The 16,129-nt window shown below is 34.0% G+C and overlaps 1 protein-coding gene across 1 annotated transcript; it reads right to left on the bottom strand.

The window, feature by feature from the left end:
* Positions 1 to 2,950: 2,950 nt before the first annotated feature.
* Mettl3 (methyltransferase like 3) lies at positions 2,951 to 13,399 on the bottom strand. Its single transcript, XM_071592654.1, has 11 exons — positions 13,167 to 13,399; positions 13,013 to 13,096; positions 12,676 to 12,886; positions 12,312 to 12,460; positions 12,097 to 12,197; positions 10,185 to 10,311; positions 9,575 to 9,749; positions 7,744 to 7,991; positions 6,837 to 7,129; positions 5,178 to 5,356; positions 2,951 to 4,385 (listed from the first exon to the last, which is right to left on the bottom strand). Exons 1-11 carry the CDS (start codon positions 13,285 to 13,287, stop codon positions 4,274 to 4,276), a joined length of 1,800 nt encoding a protein of 599 aa, XP_071448755.1. The 5' UTR covers positions 13,288 to 13,399; the 3' UTR covers positions 2,951 to 4,273.
* Positions 13,400 to 16,129: the final 2,730 nt, after the last annotated feature.

Genomic DNA, 16,129 nt, shown 5'->3' on the forward strand with positions numbered 1-16,129 from the left:
AAACCAGACTATGATACATTTTTCATGCATAAAAAGAGGAAGCTAAAAAATGCTTGGAATCCAAGGAAAACTTTTTAAAATTGTGATGTCATCATATATCACCCTCATATGTAGCATATTTGGTTTCAACCAATTTTTTTAGTGCATAGTGTCAACCTGGAACGTACATATCTGATAATTAAGTTATGATTATAAAGAAATCAAAAATATGATATTCAAAGCTTTTTCAAGTATTATTTTTTGTTTTTAATAGTGTTGAACAGCATCTGAATAGTTCCATAAAGAGTAAAGTTTTTTTTAATCTTTTATGTTTCTATATACTAGACATCACAACTCATTTTCTTTAATAAAACAGACACATTCATATATAAAATAACACTGCCAATGAGAAATGCGTGTGACTGGATAAGGGATTACTGTTTATAAGGAGTTTCCTATAGGGAGCAGAATTCTAGGGCAGTTGTGATCAACTGGTGCAATAATTTAACATTTGTACCAAGGGAATAGGAATAAAATCCTATAGTAATTCAACTTTTGGGTATACCAAGTGCATATTGAATTAGTACAGGAAGTAACATTGGACACAATCTGGGGAATGTAATGGGAATGGCTTTATGCATGGAAGGAGACATACAGATCATTTGTTTTTGCCTCCAAAAATAATGAAATGTATGGCTGTGCAAAATTAAGTTGATCACACAGTTGAAAATTTGGAGAGAGGTTGTATGCCAGGGTAGATTGAGGAAAGTTTTGACAGAATATGATTTGAATGAAAATGTATTTAATACTATGATAATAAATAATGAAATAGCGAGATGAAAATAAATGGAGCCTTGAATGATGGTGTGGAACAATGTGTAATATCACCATGGCTGTATGTTTTTCCTGCTCGCATGTTTGTCAATAATGCAATATTTCTGGCTATGAGCTCACATGATGTTAAATAGGGCCTCGCATGGCTTCAGTGTTGCAACAGAATGGTATTGAGGGTAAGCATAGCCTAAAAGTACATAGTTGTGTTTGATTAAAAGAATGATTGCATAGTGAAGGTTAATGGCTAAATAATAGAACAAGTATATTGTCATATAAGGGTAGAAGAAGAGGGTAGGATAGATAAAGTGTATCAGTATATTAGAGATGGTTTGTCTAAGGCAGTAAGAAGATCAGTGTTCTCCTATTCTAATCAAGTTTTGATAGCTAAACTTGTGAATGAATATCTATAAATATGGTGGGTAGAGGGTGAGACATTTTTTGGTGACAATAGGAGGGATAGAGTGAGGAATATGTGGAAAAATGTGGGCTGAATGCAGTGGTAGCAGACAAGTATGAAAGAAATGCACTATGCTGTCTTGGTCATGATGAGAGAATGAGTTAGAGTTATATAATCCAACAGATACATAAAACATATGAGAGAGCAAATGGTTTGAGAGGATGGGCTTGACTGAGAAAGTTGTGGGTGAATATGGTTAAAGAGAGTAAATTCAAGGAATATCAGAAGTTTCAGGAACAGATGAGAATATATGAAACAATACAAGAGTGTGATAGAGGTGAATGAAGTTGCAAGGTTAGGGCAGAATGGGAAACAAATAGTTGAAGAGAGTAAGTTTCCTCTTATAATCTATTACTAGGCTTTTCTTGACAGTTTTCTGAATGGTGTAAAGGGTATACATGTAATTCTGTGGTTGGGAGCAGCTGAAAAATTATTTCTATTTTCTTGGCAGCCAGTAATAAACTAAAGAAATTGTGCTGTCAAGCCATTACTCTCTCGTTGATGGTCACCGGCTGACCAAAATAACGTTATTGGAACCTTATAAGTTTCTTATTAATGGCTATAGGAATTTACCTAACTTCACAGTACTAAACTGTTTTAAAGGATGGTACAAGTACCCTTGGGTGCAAAGTATCCAAGAGTGGCTTGGTCACTCAAAATTTCACAGTGGGAGAGGATTTGATATGCTGAACAATGCAACCACTCTTTTCTCAATTTGTCACAATAAATTAGGAATTAACTATTTTAGTTACCCACAGAGTCAGAAGACTACCTTTTGAGTTTTGCTTATCACTCTTCTCAGTCATCAAACTGTTTTGTTTCACCCCAATTAGACTTCATCTAGCCCAGTGTCTGGCATAATGGTCCCGAGAAATTTTTTATCTTTTTTCTATTATTCGAAAAAATTCCTGGATTTTTGGAATGGAATCAAACCTTTTCCCAGAGGATTAATTGCATCACTGAAATCATGCACCCATGCTAATTTAATAAATTTCCCTTCCTAAACCATGACGCAAATAACTGATGGCATGTCATTCAGGCCGTGGGGGTGGATAACATTCCCGCGGAACTATTGAAATGTTTAGGCAAATGTGGGAGGAAGAGGCTATATGGGCTGATTTGTAGTATCTATGAGGAAGGAATCTGGCCGGAAGACTTTGTGAGATCAGTTTTAGTTCCTATTCCAAAAAGGGTAAAGGCTACATAATGTGAGGACTACAGGACAATAAGTTTGATATCCCATGCAGCTAAAGTTGTTCGCAGGGTCATAAACAAAAGGATAGAGTAGGGCAAATGATTACTTAGGGGATGACCAGTTTGGGTTTAGGAAGGGGAGAGGTACACGTGATGCCATTGCAGTTGAAGACTGTGATAGAGGGGAGAATATTGGGAAAACAAGGAAAGGGAAGGAACAGGATAGGAATGTTGGACGGGATGAAGGGAGGAAGAAAGTACTCAGAGATGAAGAGGGACCTGATGTAGAGTAGGATGTTGTGTTTTGCTAGGAGTCACAAAATATTTAATTGGTAGCTGTGTCCATCCAAAAACCTACCTTAACTGGTAGATTACCTAATAATAATAATAATAATGTCATTCAGGCACTCGCCAATTCACAATTTCATTTGAATGATTTACTCACACCTATGAAAAATACATATCTTCTCCTGTATTTTTTCCTACCAGTAACTTCAGCACCCCTCACTTCGTAGCAAACAGTGAAAAAAAATTGTAAATACGTAATTTACTCTCCTGACTTAGGTTAACAAATAAAACAGAATGTCACATCTTGTAATCATGTCATATTGAATATATTATAATGGTGTCTCAACAAGCAGCCTATATATCTATGGGAGTGTAAACACAGTCTTCAGCATCTTAATAAACCAGTGGTTTATTTGGTAATCCAAAAGCAGAAGACGGACACTTTGTTCCTTAAAAGGAAAGAGGCCAAAAAATCATCCTGATGTTGCTTGTGGCTCCCTACACTTGCTATGCTGCAAATCATCTTCTTGCTCAGAGGTTTCAATTTAAATGAGTGAATATGGAGCATTTGGAAGGCTAAAGGAGAGTTAAATTTTGCTCTTTGAGTGATATTACATAAAATAGTATTTTACTGATAGAAAATCCAAAATTTTGGCAAAAATCTTTTTAAGTTTTTGGGTTTTACTGGTTGTAGACACTCAACCTAGCAAATTATCTTGTCACCCCTTACGCTTTTATGTAAAATGTGAGAGATAAAAATGATAGCAAAATAAATCTGGTGAGGACTAATTAGAATGTGATAACTGATAATTGTGCATTATTAAATGAAGGAAGCATCCCAACATACATGATGAAGTACATTAAGTTTTATAAAAACGGACCTTACTTCTCTGCTTACAAAACATAATTTTGGCAGTTCCTGAAAGAGCTAACAGACTTCAGTTGTCAAAAAGTTTAAAAATTGATACCTTCAATCAAGATTTGCTAAGTATTGAAAATGCCAAACGTTACCCTCTGTAATGAAAAGATTTCCCCGTTTCATCTCCCTCAATTACATATCACCTTTTTCCTAAAATATATAATTGGCTTATAAGCCTTATACCATCTGGGCTTTGATCATTTTGGAGCTCACACCTGAATCCACCACTACTTTAATACACAGGCCTTGTGCAGAATATAAGGACTTGTAAATTGATTTCCAGTTTTGGTTAATGGGCCTCAGTACTATTTCCTCTCCCTTCCTAAATCCTAATATGTGCATACCACAAGCACTTTCAGATTGATGATCAGAATAAAAGTGAGTGAATTTCTGTCACAACCAAAACACTGGTATGTGCTATTAGATTTATTTTTGGATTTTTACAATTAAAATTTTTCATGTACTCATCAATGCATAAGTCCATACCCATTAAAACATCAGATTACACTTGACTGCTGAAGACTCTTTTTCACTTAATGAATCAATTTTTCCAGAAATATACTTAAAAATATTAATCACAAGTTAAACATTCAATTCAAATGCTAAGTCTTGGAAGGTGCCATACAATTTCCATCAGGGTACCTTTTTCGAAAAGCTTTAATGAGTTCTGGATCTACAAGGCGCACTCCATCCAGCTGGTTTCCCAAGGTGATCCTGGGAAGAAATAAAAATTTGACATAAGCACTTCCTCACTGTTATCTCATTCCCCATCCCCTTATTTTTTTGTTTCAGAGATTTATTTTAATTTTAAACCTTGATTGGTGGAATGCTTCTTTTTTATTGGCGTTTACCCTAGGAATATTCCATGTACCAATACTCAAACACCTTCTAATATGAATTGCTGTTTTTAGTTTTTCCTGTCCCATACCAGAGGTTTACTTTGAAGACTCATGCTAAGTTTTTTAAAATTAGGGATGAGGAGCAATTAGTGAAAGTCCATGGTAACATTAAGAAAAAAATTACAACAATTGCATTTTCATGCGATTTAGCCACACAAACATTTAAGCAGAAAATCCTTAAAAAATACTTTTTTCACACAGTTATAATGTGTTGAAAAGAACAAAGTATGTATGTTACCTTTAACTCTGAACTTTGACCTGTCTGACTCGGGTTATTCTACCAGTAGCTTATGCTCCTATCAATATATATCAGGGCAATATGAGAGTATACTATACATTTACTAAAGTGTATAATTAGTATAATTTTAAATGGGCAAAAACAAATTTAATGCACCGCAAATGAAATACTCGAATGATACAATACTGACTGTCAAACATGATAGAAACGTAAGCACATAGAATTAATTCATCAATATTAATTCTATCACAAACTTGCATTATTTAAAATTTAGCATCATATGATCACTGAAATTGATAACCTTATTCTCAAGTCCATGATTCAATACCATGCAGTCAAGTAAGCTGAGTAATTGATGATGGCCATTACCAGTTTGGCTGAACATTGTGAGGACGTCCAAACAGTTCAATTTTACGAGTTCCAGGAGAGAGGCGTTCTATTATTCCATAAATTTCATCTGGCTTATGACTAGTTGCACGTACTTCGGCTACAATAACATCACAGTCCAGCCCTCTATTTAGATTTGAGGGATTACCTTTCATTCCCACCTGCAACAGATAAATGAACATTGTAAATTATAATACAGACAAGTAATGTACAACAATTTAACTCCATCCAAGTCGTAGTTCCTCTCGATTCCTTTATAAAGGCCAAAGAAATATTAATATGGAATGGACATTATTTTAACCTTGTATCTTTAGACAAGAGCATGATGTGCCCTGGCTATCGGTATGTCCTATATCTTTCTGCTGGCAAGGGTCCTGGCTTAGCAGCCAGTAGTGAAGATGTGTGATAATTTACAGTAGATCAATGGAATATTTTCCATAGATACACATACATGTATTTACACTATGGCACAAAATAGCATTTAACATCATCGATACGGTGTATGACAGTAAAATTATTTCAGTGAGGTACTTCAAAGGGAAGTGAAGTAGAAGGGTCTAGGCAAGAGAAAACTTGATAGGTGAAATATATCACCGAAATCATCTTGAAGGAATATGTAATTACTCTTCATTCAATGCATCTTAAGACCAGTAGAGAAGTTTTTAAGTTTTGAGATTGGTGGACTAAAAATATCCACATTACTTGGTGAACTGACAAACGACAAATTGAAAAATAATTGCATTCTGAGGGTTAATGCAAAAATTGTTTTTCAATCCTTCTTAATAATGTTACCTACCTACAGTCTCTCTCCTATCATGATTTATAAGAAATGTGTTAGCTCTCCAAACAAATTGTCATTAAAAAGGTATCACAACACCATTCACCAAATATTTCTTGAAAGTCTTAACTACTAAGAGGTCTCTTAACCTTGGGATATAACCTTACCTTTTAATGGTATATAAACTACCGATCTCCAACAGTACAAGCAATTCAAAGACCAATCGTGTCATTGGGAATTCCTATATTAAGATGCAATAGGTAATAGGGTCTTTGAATCTTAATTAGACAGATAATCTTTATTTATTTTAAATCTCGCCACAAGAAAGATGTTTTATTATCATTATCTTATAGATAGGTCATTGAACTCAAAAAGTATCTGTTAGAGAAGGAAATAAAATGTCTAAAGGGTCAAAATATATTAGGATGACCAATACATATATTTACAACTAAGTCTCTGACTAATAGTAAGTAGGGTAAGGGAACAGGGATGGCGGACAACATTTTAAGACAAAATAGGTATGGTCATCATGTCCATTGGGTCGACCAGATACCAGCTTATGAGTTTGATTGATGGTGACAGATATAATCACATGAGAGTTAAATTTGACTCGGGTCACGTTTAGTTTTACTGCAAAAAAAGTGAAAGCATCCCAAAATAAGTTGGTCACCTACAGAGTCAGAGATATCTAAGACAATATTCCCAGGTGGTAATTTTTTTATAGCTTCCTTCTCAAGTTCTTTGATGCAAGCTCTAACCATGTTGGCTGACCAATTTATTCAATCAATATAAATTGATTCTGGACATGTCAACCATGCAGTATAAGATTATTAAATTAAAAATAAAATGAAATTCATACATACAAGGCAGTGTTCTTTGCCATGGTTTAACCAATGCCCTGTCCTTCCTGTTCTGATGATACGTTGAAGCTGATTTGTCTTCACCCAAATGATTTCATCAACTCTTTCATACCCCCAAAGTTTCAGGCATTCACGCCCCAACTCCATGGCTCTCCCTGTGACCCACAGGAAGATAAGACCATCATCTTGAAGTGTGGGTATGCCTAACTGTCTCATCTCATCGTCTGACATAGTTCCATATGGTAACTCCATATGTATGTCCCAAGGTGGATCAGCCATTATCACTGCAAATTTACCTACAACCAAAGTTCATTATGTTATTAATTTTACATTTTATTATTTTGGACCTGAAAAGAAGGGTGCAAATTATTTATGAGCACACATAAAGTGACAGCACCAAATACCTTTGGTAGAAGCCCAAAATATCCACCCACAAATCAGTGGTTAGAGCATAAATCTCTTTCAGATACATTTTATTCAGGCTACATTGTAACACTATTGGTCAGAAACTTATTTTCTTAAGTGAAGTCAGCCCCCATCTCACAAAAAATATTGTTTTTTCCGGAAAGTCGAGGAATGCAAAACACTGACACACTTTTGACAATTTACTATCATTTTGATATATAATTCAAACATATTAGCAATAAAATGGGTTTATAACACATCTTCAAAACCACTTCATGCCCATTGTATTTTAAGGATATGGAATTCAATGAGAAGATTGAAATAAACATTCAGAGCCTGGGCCAAAATATTCTTCCAGAGCTTCCATTTCACTAGCATGATGTAATAATTTGCCATCTTGAGATGCTGTAATTTTAAAATCCAAAGGACAAAATCATGAATTAAAAAAATTAGAAGTAATGGAATCATTTTTATCAACCTCAGAACTCAGGTAACTAATACCCACCAAGAACATTCATGTCCAAATATCTGAGATCACATTGGATCCATTGAGGAGGGCAGAGAATAGTAGTAGTGCGACTCATTGTATTGGTGGTAGCTGCAGAGGATAAAATACTGTTAACGCTAACTTCACTGGCCGAGCTCCCTCCACTTATTGTACTACTGCCTGTAGAAACAGTTCCAGGTGCACCAACTTTGAAACTGTCCTTTGGAAAAGGTACAGTGGGTCCATCTACTTCATAATGGACATATCTGCAAAAGGGATACAAAAGTCATTAATTAAATCAAACATTTTACCACTAGCTCCAGATGGGTATACTTCATGCATATCCTTTTCACATCTTGACAGGATCCAAATGAATATATATTAATATGATTACACATGTGGCGGTTCATTTGTTGATGTAACAGTTCATTTGTTTGTGCGATTCAGGGGTGTGCCGCGAGGTGTCACCCTAGGACTGCTCCCGGGAGGAAGCATTTTGACCCACGCGGGACCAGTCACTTCTCAACCGCAGCCGAGTGTTCATCCCTCTTGTGCACGTTGCGCCCATGGCAATATATCTTTCCGTGTTGACCTTGGTCTGGTATCCACAGCACTCAGAATAAATCTGCTGTTCATTCAAACGCTTTATATGTGCTTTATTAGTATTTCCTAGCACCGCCTGCGCTAATATAATTTCCAGCACTCCCACAACACAAAACAATGATAGCAAAAATATTTCATAATGCAATGTACACACCTAAACTAATAAAAATCTAAAAGAGGAGCCAAATGATTTTCGAAACAATGGAAAAGTTTTTTTCAATGAACTCATAAAATTTATAAAACACATCGTGGAAAGTGGTGGATCCATTGATAAATTTTAGGCAAAAATTCTTGTTGACTGTAAAATAATGTTAGTTAACTATTAATTACATTAATTTTTTTCAGAAGTGATGCCTGATAGGCATTTGCCTGTTCTTACCTATTTTCATACTGAAATATTGGATTGTTTTTGGGGTCCTTGCAAACAGGTTCAGAATATCAAACAATGGAATTAGGTCCGCTTTCAGTGGAAATATACTAGGTTTTCAGCAGCTCAAGAGATTTTACTGTTTTTATTAGAAACATTTTGAAAGGTTTCATAAAGACTTTATTAGTCTTCAGAAGATCGTAAGTTGGAGACCTTACTGTATAGAAATGAAGGTTTGTGCTTTTTTGGGGGATACAAGGTTTACATAGTAGGTGATTTTTCTTTGCACTTGGATTTTAAAGGCAGGTGATGAGGGGGTCACCAAAACTTTAAATTCAATTTAAAATTTGTATTTAGGGCCAAAATCTAATTGCACTATGTTGTTCATGTATACCTCCAAATTACATTTCTGCGAATATTATAATTTTATAGCATTACTAACAATAAAAAATGGAGAAAATCGCAGTGGTTTTCTACTTGAATTTATGGCACTTAAAGTATGGAATGATTTGCATTACACTAAAATCCACTCTTGGGTCAAAATTTATGGTTTTATTTGGCAATAATTTGGATAATGTCTTTAAATGTTTGTCAGCTTTTCATGCAAGTAGGAAAAATGAACTTTTAATATTAGAGGCATAGCCATTTTTCAGCAGAGCCTAAACAAAATCGATTTGATTCTTGTACTATTCAAAGAAAATACAACTGTTCCTGAAAGATTTTTTACCACTGAAAGGAGCATGTGAATGATGACATTGACCACTTCAAACCATAATCTTGAAAATTATTGGTTATTAAAAAATAAATACATTTTTATCCATCTCATTACATACAAACTATAATAACAGTTTTGGACAGCCTTTAAAAAGTGAAACTTACTTGCAAGAGTCCATGTGAAAGCATGTATTAAGGAATGAGCAATCACCTAATGACTCATCAGTATGCTTTTGTATGATTTTTTTGAAATGTAACTTTTTGCATGGCTCAGAACCACTGTTTACTTTGGCACATTCTCCTTTGGTACCATGAGGACAAAATTCCATAACTTGTGCACCTGCAATGATTTCCAAGAACAAAAGGTATTATTTTATATATATATATATATATATAAATATAAAATCCATGAGCACTGGCTTCGGTGGAGTTTACATAAACACATTCATTTATACTAAGTCCTCAGAAAAATATGCTTAGTAAAATTGAAACAGAGAAATTTCTATTACATGAAATTTGAAAACTGAATCAAGCACTTACTATAACCAACATTTCAATAATAATTTCTTCAAGTACACATTAATTCAGTTTTACACCAGTTCTATAATTTACTTATTTTTCAATAATAATTAATTTAGTAATCATATTCACTGAATGTTAACAGAATATTGTTGAATAACTGCACAGTATTGAATTGTTTTCATAGAAAGGGTCAGTCAACTAAGTTCAGCAACATTTCTGAATTCTGATAAATGTTAAAAACAGATATTCATACCTCCTTGGGATCGAAATCTTTCAGCCAGTGAACGTTCTTTGGCTGTTGGCTTGCTCAGTAGATCTAATATTTCTTCTCCAACTTTCTTGCTTTCTTTTTCACGAATGGATGGCATTGATAGCAAGGACTATAACCCAAAAGAGAAATTAAAAATTAGAATTTGACCACTTCTCTTCGCCTTTGAATTATGAAAATCTAAGAACATTTTACAAATAGAAATATTTTTAACAATCACCAGTCTCTTATAGCACCACATATTCAATGTTTCCAGTCTTCTCTTTTCTACTCCTGCTATTGTTTTTCTGACATTCACAGAGAAAAACCTTTACAAATATACATATTTTTGAACTGATTTTTTGCCTCCAGATTATTGTTCTAATTATATCCTTTTTCCATCAATTCCAAATCTGATACCAAAATAACACAACCTTTCTACTTCTACACCGCTTAGCCCAGATTTAATTACAACCACCTGCTCTTTTTATAGGCTGTGAGGTACAATTCTATCATATTATACTCTTACGTCCTTAGCAATGAAAATCATTCATACACTTGTAAGTCTAACAGCAGCCATGCCCAAACTTTATTCTTGGCGGGCCTGAATGCACATAACTCGAGGTTAGCCAGGTCATATCTTAATATATTCATAAACATACAAATATAAAACATTATTTTGAAAATATGAAACATTTATTTATCATTCCTTTTACTTGAAATAAGGGAAAGTCGTGTTATGCATCTTGGGGATTTGCATAATTTAAGATTTTCAGGAAATCCTTTGGTATACTTCCAATTAGGTAAACACACCCTTGATATTCTAAATCTTTAATAAGCAGTATTAATAAGCTTGGAAGATAAATAATCAATAATGGGAAGTTAATTGTGTGCGTGTACATTTTGAAAGATTTCATCAAGACAGTTTTTAGTCTTCAGAAGATCATAAGTTGGGCACCTTTTACTGCATGGAAATGAATGTAGAAAATACAACTAATTCTTTTTTGTCCATATCAATGCTTATTCCATTTCAATTAATTTTCATCCCTATTTGATTTCGCAATTATTTTTTAAATATTTATGAAGTAAAACTGCTCCATATATTTCTTTCATCTCCTGAACTAATCTTTATATCCCATTTGTCATTTCTGTCTTTCTAAATAGTTCCTTCATCCTGGCCTTCAAATCTCCAGGGGTTATTAAATTATCTTCCCTTCTAATTTGTTTATTACTGTCACGATACTACCACAGAATCCTAATATTTCAACTTCAAAACTAATTTTAGGCATAGCTAACTGTAGGCTTAACCAGCAAGGGGTCATTGACTTCAATCTGAGCTCAACCTTGTACCTCAAATACCAGATCTTTCAACCATACAATGTATCATACTATGTTCAATACTAAGTCTCTTCAATGCTTGTCCATTACTCAACAAAGAGGAAAAAGATAGAATAGACATTTTGATGTCCATCACTTTTATCACAGATGAAGACATTGGCAATGTCACAATATATTACGGGAGTTTTTCCTTATTATATTTTCTCCTTTAGTTGATCCCTCAATATTAATTTCCCCAGGTATAAAATCAACAATGAAAATGAGTAAATATCATAAACTCACAAACATCAACTAAATCATGGAATGATAGATTGGTAATATGACACTAAGGGATACATTTATGCTGTGGGATGACACAATAGTTAATGCAATTGGAGTGACTGAAGTGGATTCTAACTTTACACGTGGTGTGTTTGATAACTTTGCTTCTACCTTGACTGGCAATTTATTAAACACCTGACTAGGAAAAGGAATTACACAACAATTTCTAGCATTTAAATTCACTACCATTAATATCATTAACAGAAATTGCCTAGCCTGTAGCTAAGGGAAAGACAGGTTAAAAAATCACATGTAATACCATTATATCATCATCTTTTGGTTCCTTTTTATCCTTCTTTTTTTCCTCTTTCTCGAGACAAGCAACTTTTGGTACAGATTCATCTGATATATCCCCATCGCCTAAATTAAATGAATAATTACAGCAAGGTTAACAATACAGCAATGAACAATTACAGCAGAGAAATTTCGTGAAACTGCACTTACAACTAAATAGAATAGCTATGCTGTATTTACCTTTTCTTTTGCTAGAATTGTCCTCACTTGTTTCGAGAGTTGAGCTCTTGCCCTCTGCACCGAGCTCATTAACCATGGCAACCAGCTTTGCATGTTCCGCCGAAATCACTTCAAGGAACATCTGACCATTTTTGTTGCACTCCTTGATTCTAGTTTGTTTCACAAAAAATTACTTGAACTATAAGCAAATAATATACGCCACAATGCCTGCATATAATATATTCTAAATGTACTAACTTAAACAAATTCTGGAAATTATCCATCACACTGTCGTGAATTTTTCAAGCATAAAATATTAATGATACTATCAGAGAGAAAATATTTCAAAAATCATAGAGAAACGAGTGCATCGGGCACTACTCACCCAATTAACTGCTGAGCAGCAAACTTTTGAAGAAGATTGACCACGGCTATATGAAGAACATGTTTTGAAATTTGCTTTCCAACCGCAGTAGCAAGTTGCCATGATGAGGTAGGAAGTGTTAATGAAACTTCGCTTAAACACTGTAACAATCGACTTTCTACTTCTGGGTCGGATCTCAGGTCCACATCAGGGTCTCTGCTTTCGTCGTCGTCTGCAACAATACATGTGTTATTACATTTCACCAATGATAAAAAATAATTACCCATGCCATGAAATCAACATCAATGATTTCTTCTTGCGAATTTCGATTGACTAAATAGGTAATACTGCGTCATACCAGATGTTTTCGTGACAGGTGAGGGTACGCCGCTTCCTCCTCCTTCAATACTGATTGCACTAGTCTTGGGAAGTGTGGAAGACTCTATAAAATAATTTAAAATTTAATAAATCGGCACATTTTCATATTGTTTAGCTTATTGAATGAAATTTACCCAAAGTTCCTGCGGATAAATTGAACAAATCCTGCCTCTCTTTTTTCCGTTTCTGTAATTTTTCTCGAAAACTGTTTCGCTTATTTTTAAGTTCTTGAATTGCACTCCATGCGTCAGTCATGATAAATACCTTATAATTTAATAATAATTAAGTAAAAACGAGACGCTAAGTTGTTATTATATATGACAACATTTCGCCTTCATGTATGTATACAAACTTGAGCACCGCTTTCGCTTCGCGTATGCTTGTTTTCATCTTTCACTTGTCTTTTCAGCGGCGACAAGGAAAACTTCAAAATTGTCAACAAATGACGTACATGTATGTATGTGGTACTCGAGGTGGTTCATTGAACTCAGTACTGGCGGAAACTCTCTCGCGGAAATTATTGAACCAACTATGCATGTTTTACTCCGCAACAAATAGTGTGAGTTATTTTATCATCGAATATTTTTATTGTCCTTAACAACACATATATGTGTCTATTATATTAGTAGTTAGATAGTTATATAATATTTGACTTCTCTTTGAACGGTAGAACCAGGGCCTAAGCTTTATTAACCCCTTGTATAATTCTAAAACAATATATACCGGAAGTTACACCCTAAAAAACGTCAACATATATTTTTAAATCTGTAGACAGTGATATACTCGTTAATATTCTCATCCAAGTGAAAATCCGCTTTCTAGATATTTTGGAAAAATTCTACATTCTTCTGAGGAAGTTTTTGCCAATCAATTTGAAAATGGTAGCGATAAGACAAGTTATATAGAAAAGATAATTTTTTTTTATTTATTCATGTAATAAATTTATTACCTGGTTCATATTTTGCTGAAGTTGATATACCGACACATCACTCAGTGCAGATTTTTTTGAAATTGTTTAGTATAACATAGAACTGACGAGAAAAGGGCAATGATATCATATCTCGTTACTTGGTTGACTGTTTATCGTTTGTTTTTTTATATTTAGATAAGTAATGCTAGTCTTCAGCATTGATACAGAGAATGGGCCTATGTTTGAACTAATATACTTAGAATGCACCCTGAAATCTAAAAAGTAGTGAATGTTAAGCTAAGATCACTGTTAGTACCATCATCGATTTTAATACCATTTTCGCCGATACTTTTTTTCGGACGTTTATGAAATTTCTGCAACTTTCAACTGCTTTCGTCGTCGTCTGCAACAATACATGTGTTATTACATTTCACCAATGATAAAAAATAATTACCCATGCCATGAAATCAACATCAATGATTTCTTCTTGCGAATTTCGATTGACTAAATAGGTAATACTGCGTCATACCAGATGTTTTCGTGACAGGTGAGGGTACGCCGCTTCCTCCTCCTTCAATACTGATTGCACTAGTCTTGGGAAGTGTGGAAGACTCTATAAAATAATTTAAAATTTAATAAATCGGCACATTTTCATATTGTTTAGCTTATTGAATGAAATTTACCCAAAGTTCCTGCGGATAAATTGAACAAATCCTGCCTCTCTTTTTTCCGTTTCTGTAATTTTTCTCGAAAACTGTTTCGCTTATTTTTAAGTTCTTGAATTGCACTCCATGCGTCAGTCATGATAAATACCTTATAATTTAATAATAATTAAGTAAAAACGAGACGCTAAGTTGTTATTATATATGACAACATTTCGCCTTCATGTATGTATACAAACTTGAGCACCGCTTTCGCTTCGCGTATGCTTGTTTTCATCTTTCACTTGTCTTTTCAGCGGCGACAAGGAAAACTTCAAAATTGTCAACAAATGACGTACATGTATGTATGTGGTACTCGAGGTGGTTCATTGAACTCAGTACTGGCGGAAACTCTCTCGCGGAAATTATTGAACCAACTATGCATGTTTTACTCCGCAACAAATAGTGTGAGTTATTTTATCATCGAATATTTTTATTGTCCTTAACAACACATATATGTGTCTATTATATTAGTAGTTAGATAGTTATATAATATTTGACTTCTCTTTGAACGGTAGAACCAGGGCCTAAGCTTTATTAACCCCTTGTATAATTCTAAAACAATATATACCGGAAGTTACACCCTAAAAAACGTCAACATATATTTTTAAATCTGTAGACAGTGATATACTCGTTAATATTCTCATCCAAGTGAAAATCCGCTTTCTAGATATTTTGGAAAAATTCTACATTCTTCTGAGGAAGTTTTTGCCAATCAATTTGAAAATGGTAGCGATAAGACAAGTTATATAGAAAAGATAATTTTTTTTTATTTATTCATGTAATAAATTTATTACCTGGTTCATATTTTGCTGAAGTTGATATACCGACACATCACTCAGTGCAGATTTTTTTGAAATTGTTTAGTATAACATAGAACTGACGAGAAAAGGGCAATGATATCATATCTCGTTACTTGGTTGACTGTTTATCGTTTGTTTTTTTATATTTAGATAAGTAATGCTAGTCTTCAGCATTGATACAGAGAATGGGCCTATGTTTGAACTAATATACTTAGAATGCACCCTGAAATCTAAAAAGTAGTGAATGTTAAGCTAAGATCACTGTTAGTACCATCATCGATTTTAATACCATTTTCGCCGATACTTTTTTTCGGACGTTTATGAAATTTCTGCTCAGCATAATTTTTTTTACAAAATCAACAGGTTAAATTCATTTATGAAGATTTTAAGTTTTTTCTTGTTATTTTATGAAATTATCGCTAATTTAGAACATTATCTCAAAAAACAAATCCTAGTCGGTAGCGCTGATCGAATTACTTATTTTCTTCACCTTTCGTGCTTCTCCAGCCTGTTCCGCTGACTCGTCGGACATTAAATGTTTTCCACTGTATGTCCTCTTAATAAAAATAACAATATTTCGCCCTTAAAGAGGACTTCCAAATATAACCAAAAAATGTTTTGAGTAATTGGCCCGCATGTTTAAAAGCAGTTCCCTAACGAGTCTTCTTCCCCTCCATATCTGA

The sequence above is a fragment of the Hetaerina americana genome, unplaced genomic scaffold (genome assembly GCF_022747635.1).
Source record: "Hetaerina americana unplaced genomic scaffold, ioHetAmer1.1.p SCAF_5, whole genome shotgun sequence".
Lineage (NCBI taxonomy): Eukaryota > Metazoa > Arthropoda > Insecta > Odonata > Calopterygidae > Hetaerina > Hetaerina americana.

Bases quoted from the DNA above. Each gene is read 5' to 3' on its own strand.
- Mettl3 (XM_071592654.1), bottom strand. From the start codon at position 13,287: ATGACTGACGCATGGAGTGCAATTCAAGAACTTAAAAATAAGCGAAAC. The intron at 10,312-12,096 runs GTATTACATGTG...TTTGGGTTATAG, and splicing joins CAAAAGATGATGATATAATG to TCCTTGCTATCAATGCCATC. The intron at 5,357-6,836 runs GTATGTATGAAT...TATCTGTTGCAG, and splicing joins ATGGCAAAGAACACTGCCTT to GTGGGAATGAAAGGTAATCC.